At 41.4% G+C, this 15,074-nt stretch overlaps 1 protein-coding gene across 4 annotated transcripts in view; it reads left to right on the top strand.

Moving 5' to 3' along the window:
- Nucleotides 1–702: 702 nt before the first annotated feature.
- Nucleotides 703–15,074, top strand: part of ESR1 (estrogen receptor 1) — a 197,848-nt gene continuing 183,476 nt past the window's right edge. For 2 of the 4 annotated variants that reach the window (XM_082215236.1, XM_082215239.1), the window contains exon 1: nt 706–1,716. In XM_082215236.1, coding sequence (XP_082071362.1) covers nt 1,702–1,716 — 15 coding nt within the window. In that variant the 5' untranslated portion in view covers nt 706–1,701. Of the gene's footprint in view, nt 1,717–15,074 lie in introns of all 4 variants that reach the window. The other 2 variants (XM_082215241.1, XM_082215237.1) reach the window with 2 other exon arrangements.

Raw genomic sequence — 15,074 nt, 5'->3', positions numbered from 1 at the left:
TCCTATGTTAAATGTGCATACAATTGCAGTCTTAGCTTCCAGCATTAATAAAGACTTAATCAGATCAGAAAATTTAGAACCAATTCTTCACACATCACCAATCCTTCACACATCACCCCTTGCCCCATAGCTCAGTAGGTGAGGCACATACATTTCTTGAAAAGGGTCCCACATTCAATCTGCTGCGTCTCTTTTGGAAGCAGAGCTGAAAGGACCAGTGTATATTTGTTTTCAAAATAAATAATAAATGAAACAAATGAGCTCCATTTTAGTTATAAAAACAAATGGGGATCAAATGAATTAGTTACAAATGAAAATACATTTGCTCTTTTTTAAATTTGTTTCACCCATTTCAGTTGAAGCAGCCTTACAGGGGGAGAGGAAGAGAACAGGCTGTGCCTGTGCACCTTTTGAAATGGAAAAAGCCCACACCCATTTTATAGGCAATCTAACAGAGATGTGGAAGATCTGATGCCTTGAATGAGTAGTTGGGTGTCTAAACATTAGAATAGAGACCACTAAAGTTGCAGGCAGCCGAAGACTGTATGGATCACACACTGAAATAACTGGAAGCCAACGCAAATGGAAGTTGAAGAAAAGAATAAGCTAGTTCTGCATCAGACATGAAACAAATCTAATTGTAGCAAATGAGTAAGAAATTAAGTGAAACTTTATTAAATAAACACTTGGAATTAATAACAACAAAAAAGAGTTTACACCTAGATGTCACTGTGCTATATGGACAAATGATCTGGCTCAATTTAAGATAGGAGCCCTATTCCAGCAATCTTGCCCTAAGAGACAACAAGGGGGCTATAGGGGTATACGTTTAGCCAAGCCCACAAAGGCTGCGTAATGACCCTTGGCTCCTAGCATGATCCAAGTGAACTTCTGAAGGAGGAAGTACACTGGTTTCATAGGCTCAATGTTGGTATCAGTGTTCTGGATTGGTATAAAGCAGTTTGCAGGTGTTCAATCCTGGCCTGGGAGGATTGTGGATATTACTGGGCTTCACAGATTACAAGCTTTAAAGTGTGCACCTTAAAAAGTGAAGTGAATGTAACACGTTGCTGCTTGAAAGGAGGGACATTCTCCTGTAGGAGGAAGGGGGGGGGGAGAGAGGCTGTTTGGGTTGCCTCTGCCCATCTCCCCACTGGCAGGTAGTAAAATCTTTTTATAGAATACACGTGAGGCTAAGACAAGCCCATTTCCAGTTCCAGTTCCTAACAGCCCCACCGCAGGTGGCTTTGCCGGCTGCTCTAGGCAAAAGAGAAAAGGCGGGAACGCCATTTTGGAATGGACTTTCTTCTTCCTGGCTCCTCTTTCTGCTCCCTTCCGCAACTCCTGCCAGGTTTCCACTCTCTCCTTCCCCTTCTCCGGGCGTCCATTTCATGGCCTTCCCACCCCACCCCGTGCCTACAGTCTTGGGAGGCCTTCTGTGTGGGGTGGGGTGGGCAGCCTCGGGAAAGGGCTTCAGTGCAGCGGAAGGGGCTTTTATCAGAGCCGTTTGAGAGATGGATCTCTCTGCAGGGGGACCCGGAGTCTTCCTGAATCCAGCAGCAGCAGCGAGTCCCCCAGCCACGGAGGTTGTGAGGGACCAGCGATTCCTGTTTGCCTGGCCTGGCACAGGCTCTGGGCCTACCTGCAGGCCCCAGGCCCACTCCACTTGCCACAGGACTATCAGGGCCCCCTCAGCTGGAGATGGAACTTATCACGGTAAGTACCAATGTTTGCTTCTCCTGGCAAGATTTGGTTGCGTCTCCCTGTCAAGAATACTTGAATTTGTTGGCACAAGTTGGAGCAAGGGGGATCCAAATGGTGACTTTCAGTCAGCCACAGGCAACGCGGTTAATGGTTAGGGGAGATGGGTGCTGTAGTCCACAGCATCTCAATGCCATGTGAATCAGAGAGTAGATGGGCCAACAAGTATCTCCAGGGGACTTAAGCAAGCAATATTATTGCTGTTGTTAAATTTATTAGTTGCTTTTGGGGGGGCACATACAACTTAATGCAAATACTACAGGAGGAGACCAAAAAAATCAATATAAACAAATCATATGTAGTCTATGGTAAAGCAGTAAAAGTGTGGACTCGCTAAACTCAAACGAATGTATTAATGTCAATGCAAAATATTGAAGGGGTAACCTTACTTTCAAAGAGATCTGGCTTTAAGCCGCTCTAGATTTTGAACCTCAAAGGATAGCTGTTTTTCACCCAGAAGGTACTAGGAATGGGAGGAGTCCTAATTGCTGGTAATTAACAGGCAGCCACTGCAAATTCTATGCAGAAGTCGTATTTTTTCTTATGCAAAACATTAATTATTGGGTTTTATCAGCACAAACAATGTTCAGCAAAGGCTTTCAAACTGCAGAAAACAAGCAGGCAAAAGAAAAAAATGTCAGATTTCGTTGTCAGCTTTAAAGGTCACTGGATGATTCATAGGACAAGGGAAGACCACTGCTGCATATTGCCTTTCAAAAAATGTCAGGCATACATATCTCCAAACTATTTGCCTTTCACAGTTGACCAAGGAGGAGTAGTCAGGTCCCAAGAAACCAATTACCAATGATGAACCTGGACAGCAGTTCCATTCTTCACACCCACAATGCAGTGATGTCTTTTTTGATGAAGGGCTTCTGGATGGAAAGTAGCAAAAGAATTACCGTATCTCGCCTGCTTCATGATAGAATGGTAGCATTCAACCATGCTACCATCTCTACAGTGTGAGCAAGGACAGAGCAGGGACTACTATATGCTGCTATCTGGTAACTTTGCAGGCACTGTGTGGTAGAATGTCATGGGCAGTGATGGATTCCTAAGGCACCATGACTGAATCAGCCTTTTGGCCCTTGACCTATTTGGATATGAGAGAAAATGTAGGGTATTCATGGCAAATTTTCCAAGGGTCTAACAGCATGTTCTTGCTAAAAAATGTCTACCCAAAAATAAGTCCCTGTGAATCAAAGCACATGTATCTCACAGAGATATCTTTTCTTAATAGGACCTGAACCAAAGCTCTGGTGGAGCTTCACACATCTAGGACTCCCCTGTTGCATGTGGGAACTCCCACATGTGAAGTGGAATTCCTCATAGGATGTATATATCATTACCTGAGTCAGTGAAAAGAACAAAGCAGCCTATGTGTAGGTGGAGTTTTAGGTGCACCTAAAACCCACACGTGTTCATTGAGACCCCTGGATCATAGTTGTTGTTGTTGTTTAGTCGTTTAGTCGTGTCCGACTCTTCGTGACCCCATGGACCAGAGCACGCCAGGCACTCCTGTCTTCCACCGCCTCCCGCAGTCTGGTCAGACTCATGTTTGTAGCTTCGAGAACACTGTCTAACCATCTTGTCCTCTGTCGTCGTCTTCTCCTTGTGCCCTCCATCTTTCCCAACATCAGGGTCTTTTCCAGAGAGTCTTCTCTTCTCATGAGGTGGCCAAAGTATTGGATCCTCAGCTTCACGATCTGTCCTTCCAGTGAGCACTCAGGGCTAATTTCCTTAAGAATGGATACGTTTGATCTTCTTGCAGTCCATGGGACTCTCAAGTCTCCTCCAGCACCATAATTCAAAAGCATCAATTCTTCGGCGATCAGCCTTCTTGATGGTCCAGCTCTCACTTCCATACATCACTACTGGGAAAATCATAGCTTTAACTATACGGACCTTTGTTGGCAAGGTGATGTCTCTGCTTTTTAAGATGTGCTCCATAATCCAGCGCATGTTTGCAATTTGGTCTCTGGTTCCTCTGCCCCTTCGAAATCCAGCTTGCACTTCTGGGAGTTCTCGGTCCACATACTGCTTAAGCCTGCCTTGTAGAATTTTAAGCATAACCTTGCTAGCGTGTGAAATGAGTGCAATTGTGCAATAGTTTGAGCATTCTTTGGTCCTGCCCTTCTTTGGGATTGGGATGTAGACTGATCTCCAATCCTAGGCCACTGCTGAGTTTTCCAAATTTGCTTGCATATTGAGTGTAGCACCTTAACAGCATCATCATTTAAAAATTTTAATAGTTCAGCTGGAATATCATCACTTCCACTGGCCTTGTTATTAGCAGTGCTTTCTAAGGCCCATTTGACTTCACTCTCCAGGATGTCTGGCTCAAGGTCAGCAACCACACTACTTGGGGTGTACAAGACATCCATATCTTTCTGGTATAATTCCTCTGTGTATTCTTGCCACCTCTTCTTGATGTCTTCTGCTTTTGTTAGGTCCTTACCACTTTTGTCTTTTATTATGGTAATCTTTGTACGAAATGTTCCTTTCATATCTCCAGTTTTCTTGAACAGATCTCTGGTTTTTCCCATTCTATTGTTTTCTTCTATTTCTTTGCATTGCTTGTTTAAGAAGGTCTTCTTGTCTCTCCTTGCTATTTTTTGGAAATCTGCATTCAATTTCCTATATCTTTCACTATCTCCCTCGCATTTTGCTTGCCTTCTCTCCCCCACTATTTGTAAGGCCTCGTTGGACAGCCACTTTGCTTTCTTGCATTTCCTTTTCATTGGGATGGTTTTAGTTGCTGCCTCCTGTATAATGTTACGAGCCTCCATCCATAGTTCTTCAGGCACTCTGTCCAGCAAATCTAAATCCTTAAACCTGTTCCTCACTTCCACTGTGTATTCATAAGGGATTTGACTTAGATTGTATCTTACCGGCCCAGTGGTTTTTCCTACTTTCTTCAGTTTAAGCTTGAATTTTGCTATAAGAAGTTGATGATCTGAGCCACAGTCTGCTCCAGGTCTTGTTTTTGCTGACTGTATAGAGCTTCTCCATCTTTGGCTGCAGAGAATATAATCAATCTGATTTCGATACTGCCCATCTGGTGATGTCCATGTGTAGAGTCGTCTCTTGTGTTGTTGGAAAAGAGTATTTGTGATGACCAGCTTGTTCTCTTGGCATAACTCTATTAGCCTATGCCCTGCTTCGTTTTGAACTCCAAGGCCAAACTTGCCAGTTGTTCCTTTTATCTCTTGACTCCCTACTTTAGCATTCCAATCCCCTATAATGAGAAGAACATCCTTCTTTGGTGTCATTTCTATAAGGTGTTGCAAGTCTTCATAGAACTGGTCAATTTCAGTTTCTTCAGCACCAGTGGTTGGTGCATAAACTTGGATTACTGTGATGTTAAGAGGTCTGCCTTGAATTCGTATCGAGATCATTCTATCATTTTTGAGATTGCATCCCAGTACAGCTTTTGCCACTCTTTTGTTGACTATGAGGGTCACTCCATTTCTTTTACGGGATTCTTGCCCACAGTAGTAGATATGATGGTCATCCAAACTGAATTTGCCCATTCCTGTCCATTTTAGTTCACTGATGCCGAGAATGTCAATATTTATTTTTGCCATCTCATTTTTTACCACATCCAACTTACCAAGGTTCATGGCTCTTACATTCCAGGTTCCTATGCAATATTTTTCTTTACAGCATTGGACTTTCCTTTCGCTTCCAGGCATAGCCACAACTGAGTGTCCTTTCGGCTTTGGCCCAGCCGCTTCATCAGCTTTGAATCTACTTGTACTTGTCCTCCGCTCTTCCTCAGTAGCATGTTGGACGCCTTCCGACCTGAGGGGCTCATCTTCCAGCGTCATAACTTTTATATGCCTGTTGCCTTTGTCCATGGAGTTTTCTTGGCAGGGATACTGGAGTGGCTTGCCGGTTCCTGCTCCAGGTGGATCACGTTTGGTCAAAACTCTCCACTATGACCTGTCCATCTTGGGTGGCCCTGCATGGCATAGCTCATAGCTTCTTTGAGTTATTCAAGTCCCTTCACCCCGGCAAGGCAGTGATCCATGAAGAGGCTGGATCATAGTACTGTACTCAATAACCGTTACATCTTCTATCATCTTATTGTCTATAAGGAGGGGGGAAATGCAGCCACTGATGTTCCAGGTTGAAGGATTCATGATTCTGCCTTTGTTTAGTTAAAAAAGGACAATATGTGAAGAATATGGGTAGATTTAAATTTCAGAAGTAATTCTTTATAAATTGTGCATGCCCCATGTGCTTTACCCAAGCGACAGAGGTTATTTTGAGTTTGCCCAGTGAACTTGCTTTACTGCTCCCATGTGAAATTCTTGCTAAATTAATTTTATTTCAGTCCATTTGGAAATATATTTGAATATTCAACATTTTATGGAACAATGATGATGACAGAAGAGTCTGTCTATCTGTTTTTCTATCTAGAGTGTGTGTGTGTGTGTGTGTGTGTGTGTGTGTGTAGGAGAATCTAGACACACACAAATACACTGTGTGTCTGAGACTACCTATATGTTTAATTCAATTCCACTGACTTTTCTAGAAGTACAAACAGCACACAAGGTATAATTATATATGGATCAGTTAATTTCCACGGAGTTAATGTAGCATAAAATGCATTATTCATGGCTGATACAATTCCAGCAATGGATATAGATTGTATCTTTTGTAAGTGATTATAGGGATATTTCAATTTATGTCCTGCCCTGTAGGTGTGGGTAAGAAATTGAACATACAGTGCTTTACTTTCTTTCTGTCTCCACCACCAATGGCTATGGGTGAGAGCTGGGTAAAGGGTGGAGCATGGGAACAGATGGGAAATAGGAAATTCTGAAAGGGTGGCAGGTGCAAGAGTGGGGCAAAGGGCTTTTCTTCACCATTTGTACCCCATTTCTTTCACTCCACCCTGTATGTTTGTGCAGCTCCCACTTGCTGATCTGTACTTCCGTTTCTCTGAACTGTGTCCAGTGTCTTTGAAATAAAATATTCCTAGTCAGCTTTGCAAAATGGTATGACTTGAATCTAAACTGCTCTTCCATAAGTGGCAGGCATTTCTCAAATTCAGTTGATTCTGCCTCCAACTGCAGGCCCCACAACAACATTGCATGCCACTCCAGGTATGGCTTTTTTGGAGTGGAAGACGAGTAACTATTGGCTGTAGTGAGAAGGGGTGGGCAGGAAAGCACAAGACTTCCATTTGCACTTCTTTGGATTCTTCTGTATAAGCCTTAAAGGCTTTGGAATGACTTTGCTGACAGAGTAAAAGCAAAGCTAATTATCTCTAGAGCACTTCAGAATCTAATTTTTCAGAAGTACCAGCTTGGGGTTTTTAATTTTAAACCTATGATTTATGAGCTGGTGGCTGTTACACTGAAGTGCTTACACTTGATTAAAAGTGTCTTTATCAAAAATGATCAATCTGTTTCTTATGCACTTCAAAAAGAATTTCTCCCAAATGGCATTATATTCATTCTAGTTTATCTAAAAAAGGCTTTCCTTACCTTGGGATCCCAGATATTATTGGGCTACAGCTCCCTGACCATTGGCCACGGTTGCTAGGGGTGATAGTAGTCAAGGTGCGTGTGTTTCATATGCATCCTTTGTAATGCTGTAATGTATTTATGTTTCTGTTTTTAAATGTGTTGTAAGACCTTTGGGCAACATGCAACTAATAAGTGAAATAAATAAATTATCCAACAATATCTTGGGACCCCAGGCTGATCTTTCCTGTTTTAGAGATTAGAAGAATGAGAAATTTAATTCTTTTCAGGGGGGCATACAAACCATTGTTCTATATAGCCCAGAACTTGTTCCAGTGTATGAACTGAAAGCGCATTAGGCCCCCACCTTGCTTGAAGTTAAACAATACTTACAAGGACATTAATAAACTACCAATCCGTAAAAATAAATATATATAAAAAGGCAGTCTACACCAAAATACAATCAAATCAGTACATCAAAATTGTGGGTGCCTGCCGGACATCTGTAGGAACAGTGTTCCAAAAGGCAGATGCCGCTGCACTGAAACTTTGGTTTGAATGCAAGCGAAATGACTGCAAGGCAGCTGCAGGACAGTCAGGATGATGATTGCAGCAATCTGGTTGGTGTGTAAGGGTCTTTCAGGTGACCTGGTCCTAGGCCAGCTAGGAGGCTGTTGCTGTTGTTACTGTTATTTTTTGTAGCTTTATTTTGTATCCTATGATTTTTGAGGAGACTGTTCAGTTTGGTTGTGTAGCTTTTGATGTTTTGTTTATTGTTTATGACTACTTTTGTTATGTTTGTTATATATATTTGTAAGCCACCTTGAGCATGATTGATTGATTCACAGCCTTTAAGAAGCCCTTTGAAGTTTTAAAAAAACTTTTACAGCACTCAGATCAGCTGTACTTAATTTGTTATTAATGAACTATCTTTTTTCTTTCCTCTTCTTTGGCAATCACTTTTAGCTAAGTAAGATTGTCTTCCATGAATATGCTCTTAACAGTGAGTCCGTAAGTGACTGGAGGCCAATTCTAGATCCACACATCCTTCCATAGTGGGGACATAGGTTTCTGGGTGGGAGTTGATCACAGTGAGGGTTTGCCAAACGTGCCTTCCTCTTAGCTTGTTTCTTCTTTGGCCCAGCCGCTTCATCAGCTCTGAATCTACTTGTACTTGTCCTCCGCTCTTCCTCAGTAGCATGTTGGACGCCTTCCGACCTGAGGGGCTCATCTTCCAGCGTCATAACTTTTATATGCTTGTTGCCTTTGTCCATGGAGTTTTCTTGGCAGGGATACTGGAGTGGCTTGCCGGTTCCTGCTCCAGGTGGATCACGTTTGGTCAAAACTCTCCACTATGACCTGTCCATCTTGGGTGGCCCTGCACGGCATAGCTCATAACTTCTCTGAGTTATTCAAGCCCCTTCACCACGGCAAGGCAGTGATCCATGAAGTGGGGCATTGCACTTACCATTCTTAAATTGGGAATAGAGTAGTTGCTTTGGAAAATGACAATCAGGCATCTGAACAACATGACCAGTTGGTCATGTAATGAACTATATACTCTGTAAAATGTACAGCATTAAGACTAGACCGGGAAAACAGATAATGATTCTAAACCAGAGATACAGAAAAAGGAAGAGCAATTTTACTGGGTCATTCTTTTTGGGGGGGAATGATCTGCTACACTAACTAGTTGCTGGTACTGTACAAATAAAACAAATAGTTCAGATTGGGCCAACCTAATGCTTGAAGATCTCTGTGCCTGATTTTAAAACATCAGGTTGAGTCTGGTACAAGTGGCTCTGTAGGAGGTTTTCTTCAAAGGTTTGTGATATTTCTAAGAACAAATAGAGTTAGCACGTGTGTGTGTGTGTCTGATTTTAGCATCCTATTTCTAAAAAAAAACCAGCTGTTAGAAATAAGTTATTTTATTTCCCACCCCCTTTGCTCTTTAATATTGTATCTGTTAGATATGCAACTCTTAACAATGCACAATAGCAACAGAATAGAAAAGGAAAGTGGGCTTTTCATTGAGATGCAGCAATATTTTGTCTATGCGTTTCCATATTTTGAGTATAATACAGTTAATATATAGTAACATTTTTCATTTATATACAGTAGTATGTTACAAGAAACTAACATGAAAAATAAATGTGAGATTATGTAGCATTCTTACAGTTCTTACAACATTTTAAGTTGCAGTTGCATTTGATCCATTTGATCAGTCTTAAAGGGGGAATAGTTTATCTGGGTTTAGGAAATCATGATGTGTCAGTTGGAAATACTCAACATGCATATCTAATGCTGGTGGACACATCAGAAGTCACAGTGGAAAGTACTTGAATTATACACTGAATTAACAATTTGGGTTTTTCTCTTGTAAATGTTTTAAGTAAGATACTTATTCTATCAGAATGCTTCTTTTATTGATTCAAATGGCTGGAATATAATGCAGATTTAGAAATGGATGCTAGGATAATAGCATGTTTTTATTCCTGGCTGTAGTCTGCTTTTGATGTTTGTAATTCTGTGAATTATTGTTGATCTTCTTAAGTTGAAAGTATAAGAGATCCAAGTATGATCAAAAGCTGATATGATAGAATACATATATAGGATTTGATGTACTAGTTACCTGGATATCTAAACGGAGGTGGTATGTCTGCTGATGTGTTGATGTACTTAAGGGTAACATGCCTCTTTGTACCAGGGCATTCTCTAAACAATAAAGCAGGCAAGAAGTTAAATCACTTCTTAATATTTTATTTGTCCATCTCAGAGGGGAAAATTAGGCTGTATTGTCATATTGTGATATTTACAATTATTGTCTCCGTGTCATTAAAAACAGTAATCATAACTTTTGCGTTTTGTATGCCATGCTTGAAAGAATAAGAAAACAAACAAGCATCACGAGTAGCAATGATAATTCCTAAAATATTGTCCATCCACTCCCCACTCCAGGGCAACAGAGTGCATATATTTTTCTTAAACAGAATGACATACCAGTGCTCTATCAGATGCCAATCAGATAAAGGTCAGCTATTGCACACCCAAATAAGCCAGAACATGAAGGGAATAAGTCATTTGGACACATCTGTGACTTAAAAAGAAAGGAATGTGGTAGGAAAATGCCTAACATCAGCTATAATGCCTAATACATTATATATTTAATAAGTGTAAATTTGCATCAAACAGAATCAGGGACATTTCAGAGTTTTCTCACCACTGTTCCACCCCCCCCCTTTTGTAAAAACAGGTAAAAGCAAAGGGACATAAAACAAAAAAGAGTTAGAGACTATCATAACGGCAGAACACAATCTTTTTCATTTCAATGGGTTTGTGTTGGATAATATTAATAATAAGAACAATCTATGGCATTTTAAACTTTGTGGAGGAGTGTTTTTGTTTGTTATTATAGTATTGTATATCAGATGAGGTATAGAAATTTAATTAATGATCATGTAATTGATGATGATGACCATGATAATAAAGTTGCAATCCCTACAAGCCTCTAGGGAGAAAATGAGATGTTGCCCCAGCAGGCCTTGGGTGGACTGTAAATATTTAACCAAATGCATTAAAGTTCTGCAATGTGACTGGCAAAAAGCACATGGATATCAGCATCTCTGTCTTGATGAAGAAATATTTGATTATTTCTGGATATCTGTCTACATTTTATTTCACAATTATTTGGGAAATGATATTTATGCAGATTGGCAATATCTTTCCTAATTATTTTATCATTACAAAATACTTTTATAAGCTTGTTTCAGCTGCAATGCTATGTCATGCACTTCTGTTGAGTACCCTTTTGCCTATTTAACTGGCAAAGATCTGATTTATGAAGAGAATAAACCTCTAGATCACAAACACTTCCCTTTTATATGTCTTATATCCCAGTTTTATGTTGGAGTATAAAAGAACTTTATTTTGCCACTTTAGTATGATTCATATGATCAGTTTTCTCACAGTATGATAATATTTATGGAATAACTTCCTACTGGGATAATCGCAGAATCCAGATCGCAAGGATAGGTCTACAGTTCCTTTCTCATGCACCAGAAACCAGAATTCAGTTGCTCTTGCTGATGCCGTGGTGGGCAGCAAGGTTAGTTCGTTGTAGCAAAAAAACCACCCACCACCAAAGAATCTCATGGATCAAGTTTCTAATGTTTACTGACACTGGATGATAATTGCTAAAATTCAAAATGCGTACATGAGTCAATGCAAATCAGATATGCAAATATCTGATTTATGCATATAAGACATGAGGACCAAATTAGGTGTACAAAAAGATAAAACGCAAACATACTTCAAAGCATACAAAAGTTGCAATACTTGTCTAAACATGAATGCTTTTAGCAGGTGCCGAAGAGTGCAGTGAAGACGCCTGCTTAATCTCAAGAGGCAGGGAGTTCCAAAGTGCATGTGCTGCCACACTAAATGATCACATTCTTACAAATGCAGATCTTTTTTCTGGTCCATTGGCTGTAATAAATTGAAGTGATGATTAGCTGAGAGACACAAGAGCCTGCCAGTTTGATTGGGGGAACAGGAGATGAGCTGTGGAAGCGGCTGCTTAACACCTTTTCTTTCTTTTGCTTTTTCTTTTTCTTTTTTCCCCTTTTTCTTTCTACTGTTCCTAGACTCCAATCACCCTCTTCTAGCTGCTGAAATATCTAGCTGCCTTTCTCTTTTAAAGTGGTGACAATGTGTGCCTCCCAACACACAGTGATTCAGGAGTGATTCAGTCACATACCAGAATGTTAGGTTTGTGCATTTAAAGAGGATTAAGGCACTCTCTATCATCCTAGACCAACAAGCGCAATGAACTCCCCCCCCCCCGCCCCATTTGGAAAGCGAAGAGGAAATACAATGAAAATGTGAGGCAGTTATACAACTAAAAGGAAGATCTGTCCAGATCAATCTTGCCCTAGATTACTTCAAAGTACATTATGCCACCCTGCAGCAAAAGGGGTGAGTGTCACGACCTCAGGGCCCAGCTGCAAACAAGATTCAGAGCTGGAGGCTATAGAGTCTTCAACAGAGGACTCAGACAAGTAGCCATGTTAGGTTCAGGGCTTGGAGCCTGGTGCTGGAGAACCACTGAGTCCACAGAGCATGAGGCTGACCATCAGGAACCCCCAGAAAAACCTCCCTTATAGCATCAAAGGCATGAGGCTCCCCAGCCACCTTCCCCTGAGAAATCAAAGGTCTCCCACAGTACGTCCAGCAGCCTTGGAAGTACACTAGGTGAGAAACTATAAATGGAGGAGTACCCATCTTCAGGCCAGAAGACTGGCATTTTAAGAACCTGAAAATTATCCACAACAGAGTAGAGCCTGGAAGAGGTGGAGGTGGGAGGCTTAAAAAGCTTAGTCTGCACTCAACCTTTGCTGGGGTGAGTTGTTCACTCAGAGCAATCAAGGGTCCAACAATACCTGCCTTCTCTGTGGGATTTGGCATCAGACCACAACCTGACAGTGGGTAAGGATGGGCAATGGAAGACAGTGGTTGTGTCTTTGTGAGAAGGTCCCATTTCAGTCTTTCCAATGCAACCAGAGGCATTAAGTTTACTCTTAGGTCTGCCCGGGTGCCCCTCTGCCCTCTCCTTCCCAGCCATCTCCTACTTGGCTGTAGGGGAGCAGAGATGCCAGGATGCTTTCATCCACCACAATCACAATGGGCACAAAGAGGAGAATCCTGTGTAATCAGGAACTCATGTTCTTGTCCAGCTTCCCAGTTGGTGTGCACTTTAAGACTGCCATGACGCTTGGTATGCTCACATGCCATTGCTCTCGTCTATCCCTTTAACTTTGGATTCTATAAACATGTGAGTTGAATTGGTGTGAAATCTATGGGAGTGTCTGATTTGGTCAAGGTGTGGCCTGGTCAGTGTGACTGTAGGGCATAACATTTTAACACACAATTACTTCTCTGCTTGGTGATCCAGTTTTAGTTTCAGGTCTTGCCATGTGATGCTCATGTGTTTGATTTAAGACTGGCAATACCACAACTCTTGATGCAACACTGGCACATCTTTTCCTCTGAGATATGGCTGTCGCTGGCTCTTCTTTTCTTTTGGCGCCAGCTTAAAACATGCCTGTTTATTCAAACATTTGGAAATGGTTAGCTTGGGAATTTTATAGATGATTCTCTGTAGTTTTGTGATTGATGTTAACTGATTTTATCTGCTTTTATGTTTTGTTTAATAGATTTGTTGTTTTAAATAATTCTTTATTGCTTCACCCTGAGATCCCATGACAAAGGGTAGGTTATAAATATGTTAAATATTTATAATATAAATATACATATTTTAAATCATACTCACTTTTGCTGAATCCCACTCATAATGTTTGGGGTTTGCTAAGCAGACTTCAGAATCATCCTGCAAGAGTGGACCAGTTGATCTAGAACTGCAGAACTGGATTCATTTCTGCTTTCAATTCTGGTCACCAAAATCTATGACAGTTATTAAGGGTTTGGTGGAATACTGCTCTTTTGAGCCTCCTCAGGACAGTTGGTACTCTGCTCTTGTACTAACTTATAGAGCAGAGTGGTCCAACACATGGCCTGAAGGCCGCATGTGGCCCTTGAGGCCTTTTTTGGCAGTCCTCAGCAACATTTGACACCAACCCTCCCCTCCCAGCCCTTGTACTGCTCTCCCAAAGCCAAGTAATGAGGTGCTGGGCTTTTGAAGGCAGTGTGAGGGCTCTGAAAGGGTCCCAGAGTCCTCCTTCCTCCTTCCCAAAGCCTAGTTAGCACATTACCAGCTTTGGGAAGAAGATGGGAGGGCTCTAAGACCCTTGCAGAGCCTTGTACCTCCTTCCCAAAGCCCAACACTTCACTAAGCTGGCTTTGGGAAGGCAGCATGAGGGCTGCCAGAAAGTGTCAAATTTTGGCCTTGCTCTCCTGTGCGACAAGTCAGTGTACAGCCTGCTGCTTCCATGTTGAAGTACTCTTGTGGTCCACTTGGTATGAAAAGTTGGACTGCCCTGCTATAGGGTGTCCAACAGCTAGTACAGTTTCTATTCAATATATGCTCCTGATTTGATCATTGTGTCAAGTACTTGATTGTTGTAAAGTGAATAATCTCACTCTGATGTAGCCCAGCTTTTTTATTGTTTCCAAAATATTTACCACAATATGCTCAGTGATTTTTGGAAATATTTTCAACAACCCAACTAGGGTACCTCATGATTAATACGTTTAGTACTTCTGCTGAAGTTCACTTGTTGGACAGCAGCAGTGCTATTATCACTCTCAAAAATTATATCTCTCTTCACTCAGAGCTGATTACAGCAGCAGTAGTCAATATTGTGCTCTCTATATGGTGTTAGGCTGCAACTCCCATCAACTCTGTTGGTCATGCTGGGCGGGGCTAATGGTTGTAGTCAGACAACATCTGGAGAGCTCCATGTTGGGTATCTGACATGGGTATGTAAATACTCAGGTGGTTTGACTGCTGGTGCTGACTGTGATGCCTAGAGCTAGAATAGGAAGTATGAGTATGGATGCAATCCAGGAACAAAATGCTCAGTTCCGGTGTAGGTTGCTCAGTCAGATCTCTTACAGCTTAATAGTACTTTTACGTATATTTCTGTTTTGACTACAACTGGAATACATTACCTTGAGTTCTAGACAGAGATTAAATAGACATATAGCAGATTAAATAAACAGTAGACAGGGAGATGAATTCTTTATAGGCATATCACAATGCTTTAAAAATAAAATGCAGGCTTTATATTGCGGTACTGATCCAGTGTTATGAAATAGGGATAGAGATACCTCTATTAAGTGCTTTTTTATGGGGGGACGCAGGGGTACACATACCCCTAA

The sequence above is a fragment of the Podarcis vaucheri genome, assembly GCF_965113315.1.
Source record: "Podarcis vaucheri genome assembly, chromosome: 3".
Classification (NCBI taxonomy): Eukaryota; Metazoa; Chordata; class Lepidosauria; order Squamata; family Lacertidae; genus Podarcis; species Podarcis vaucheri.
This window is presented reverse-complemented; position numbering and strand designations above follow the sequence as displayed.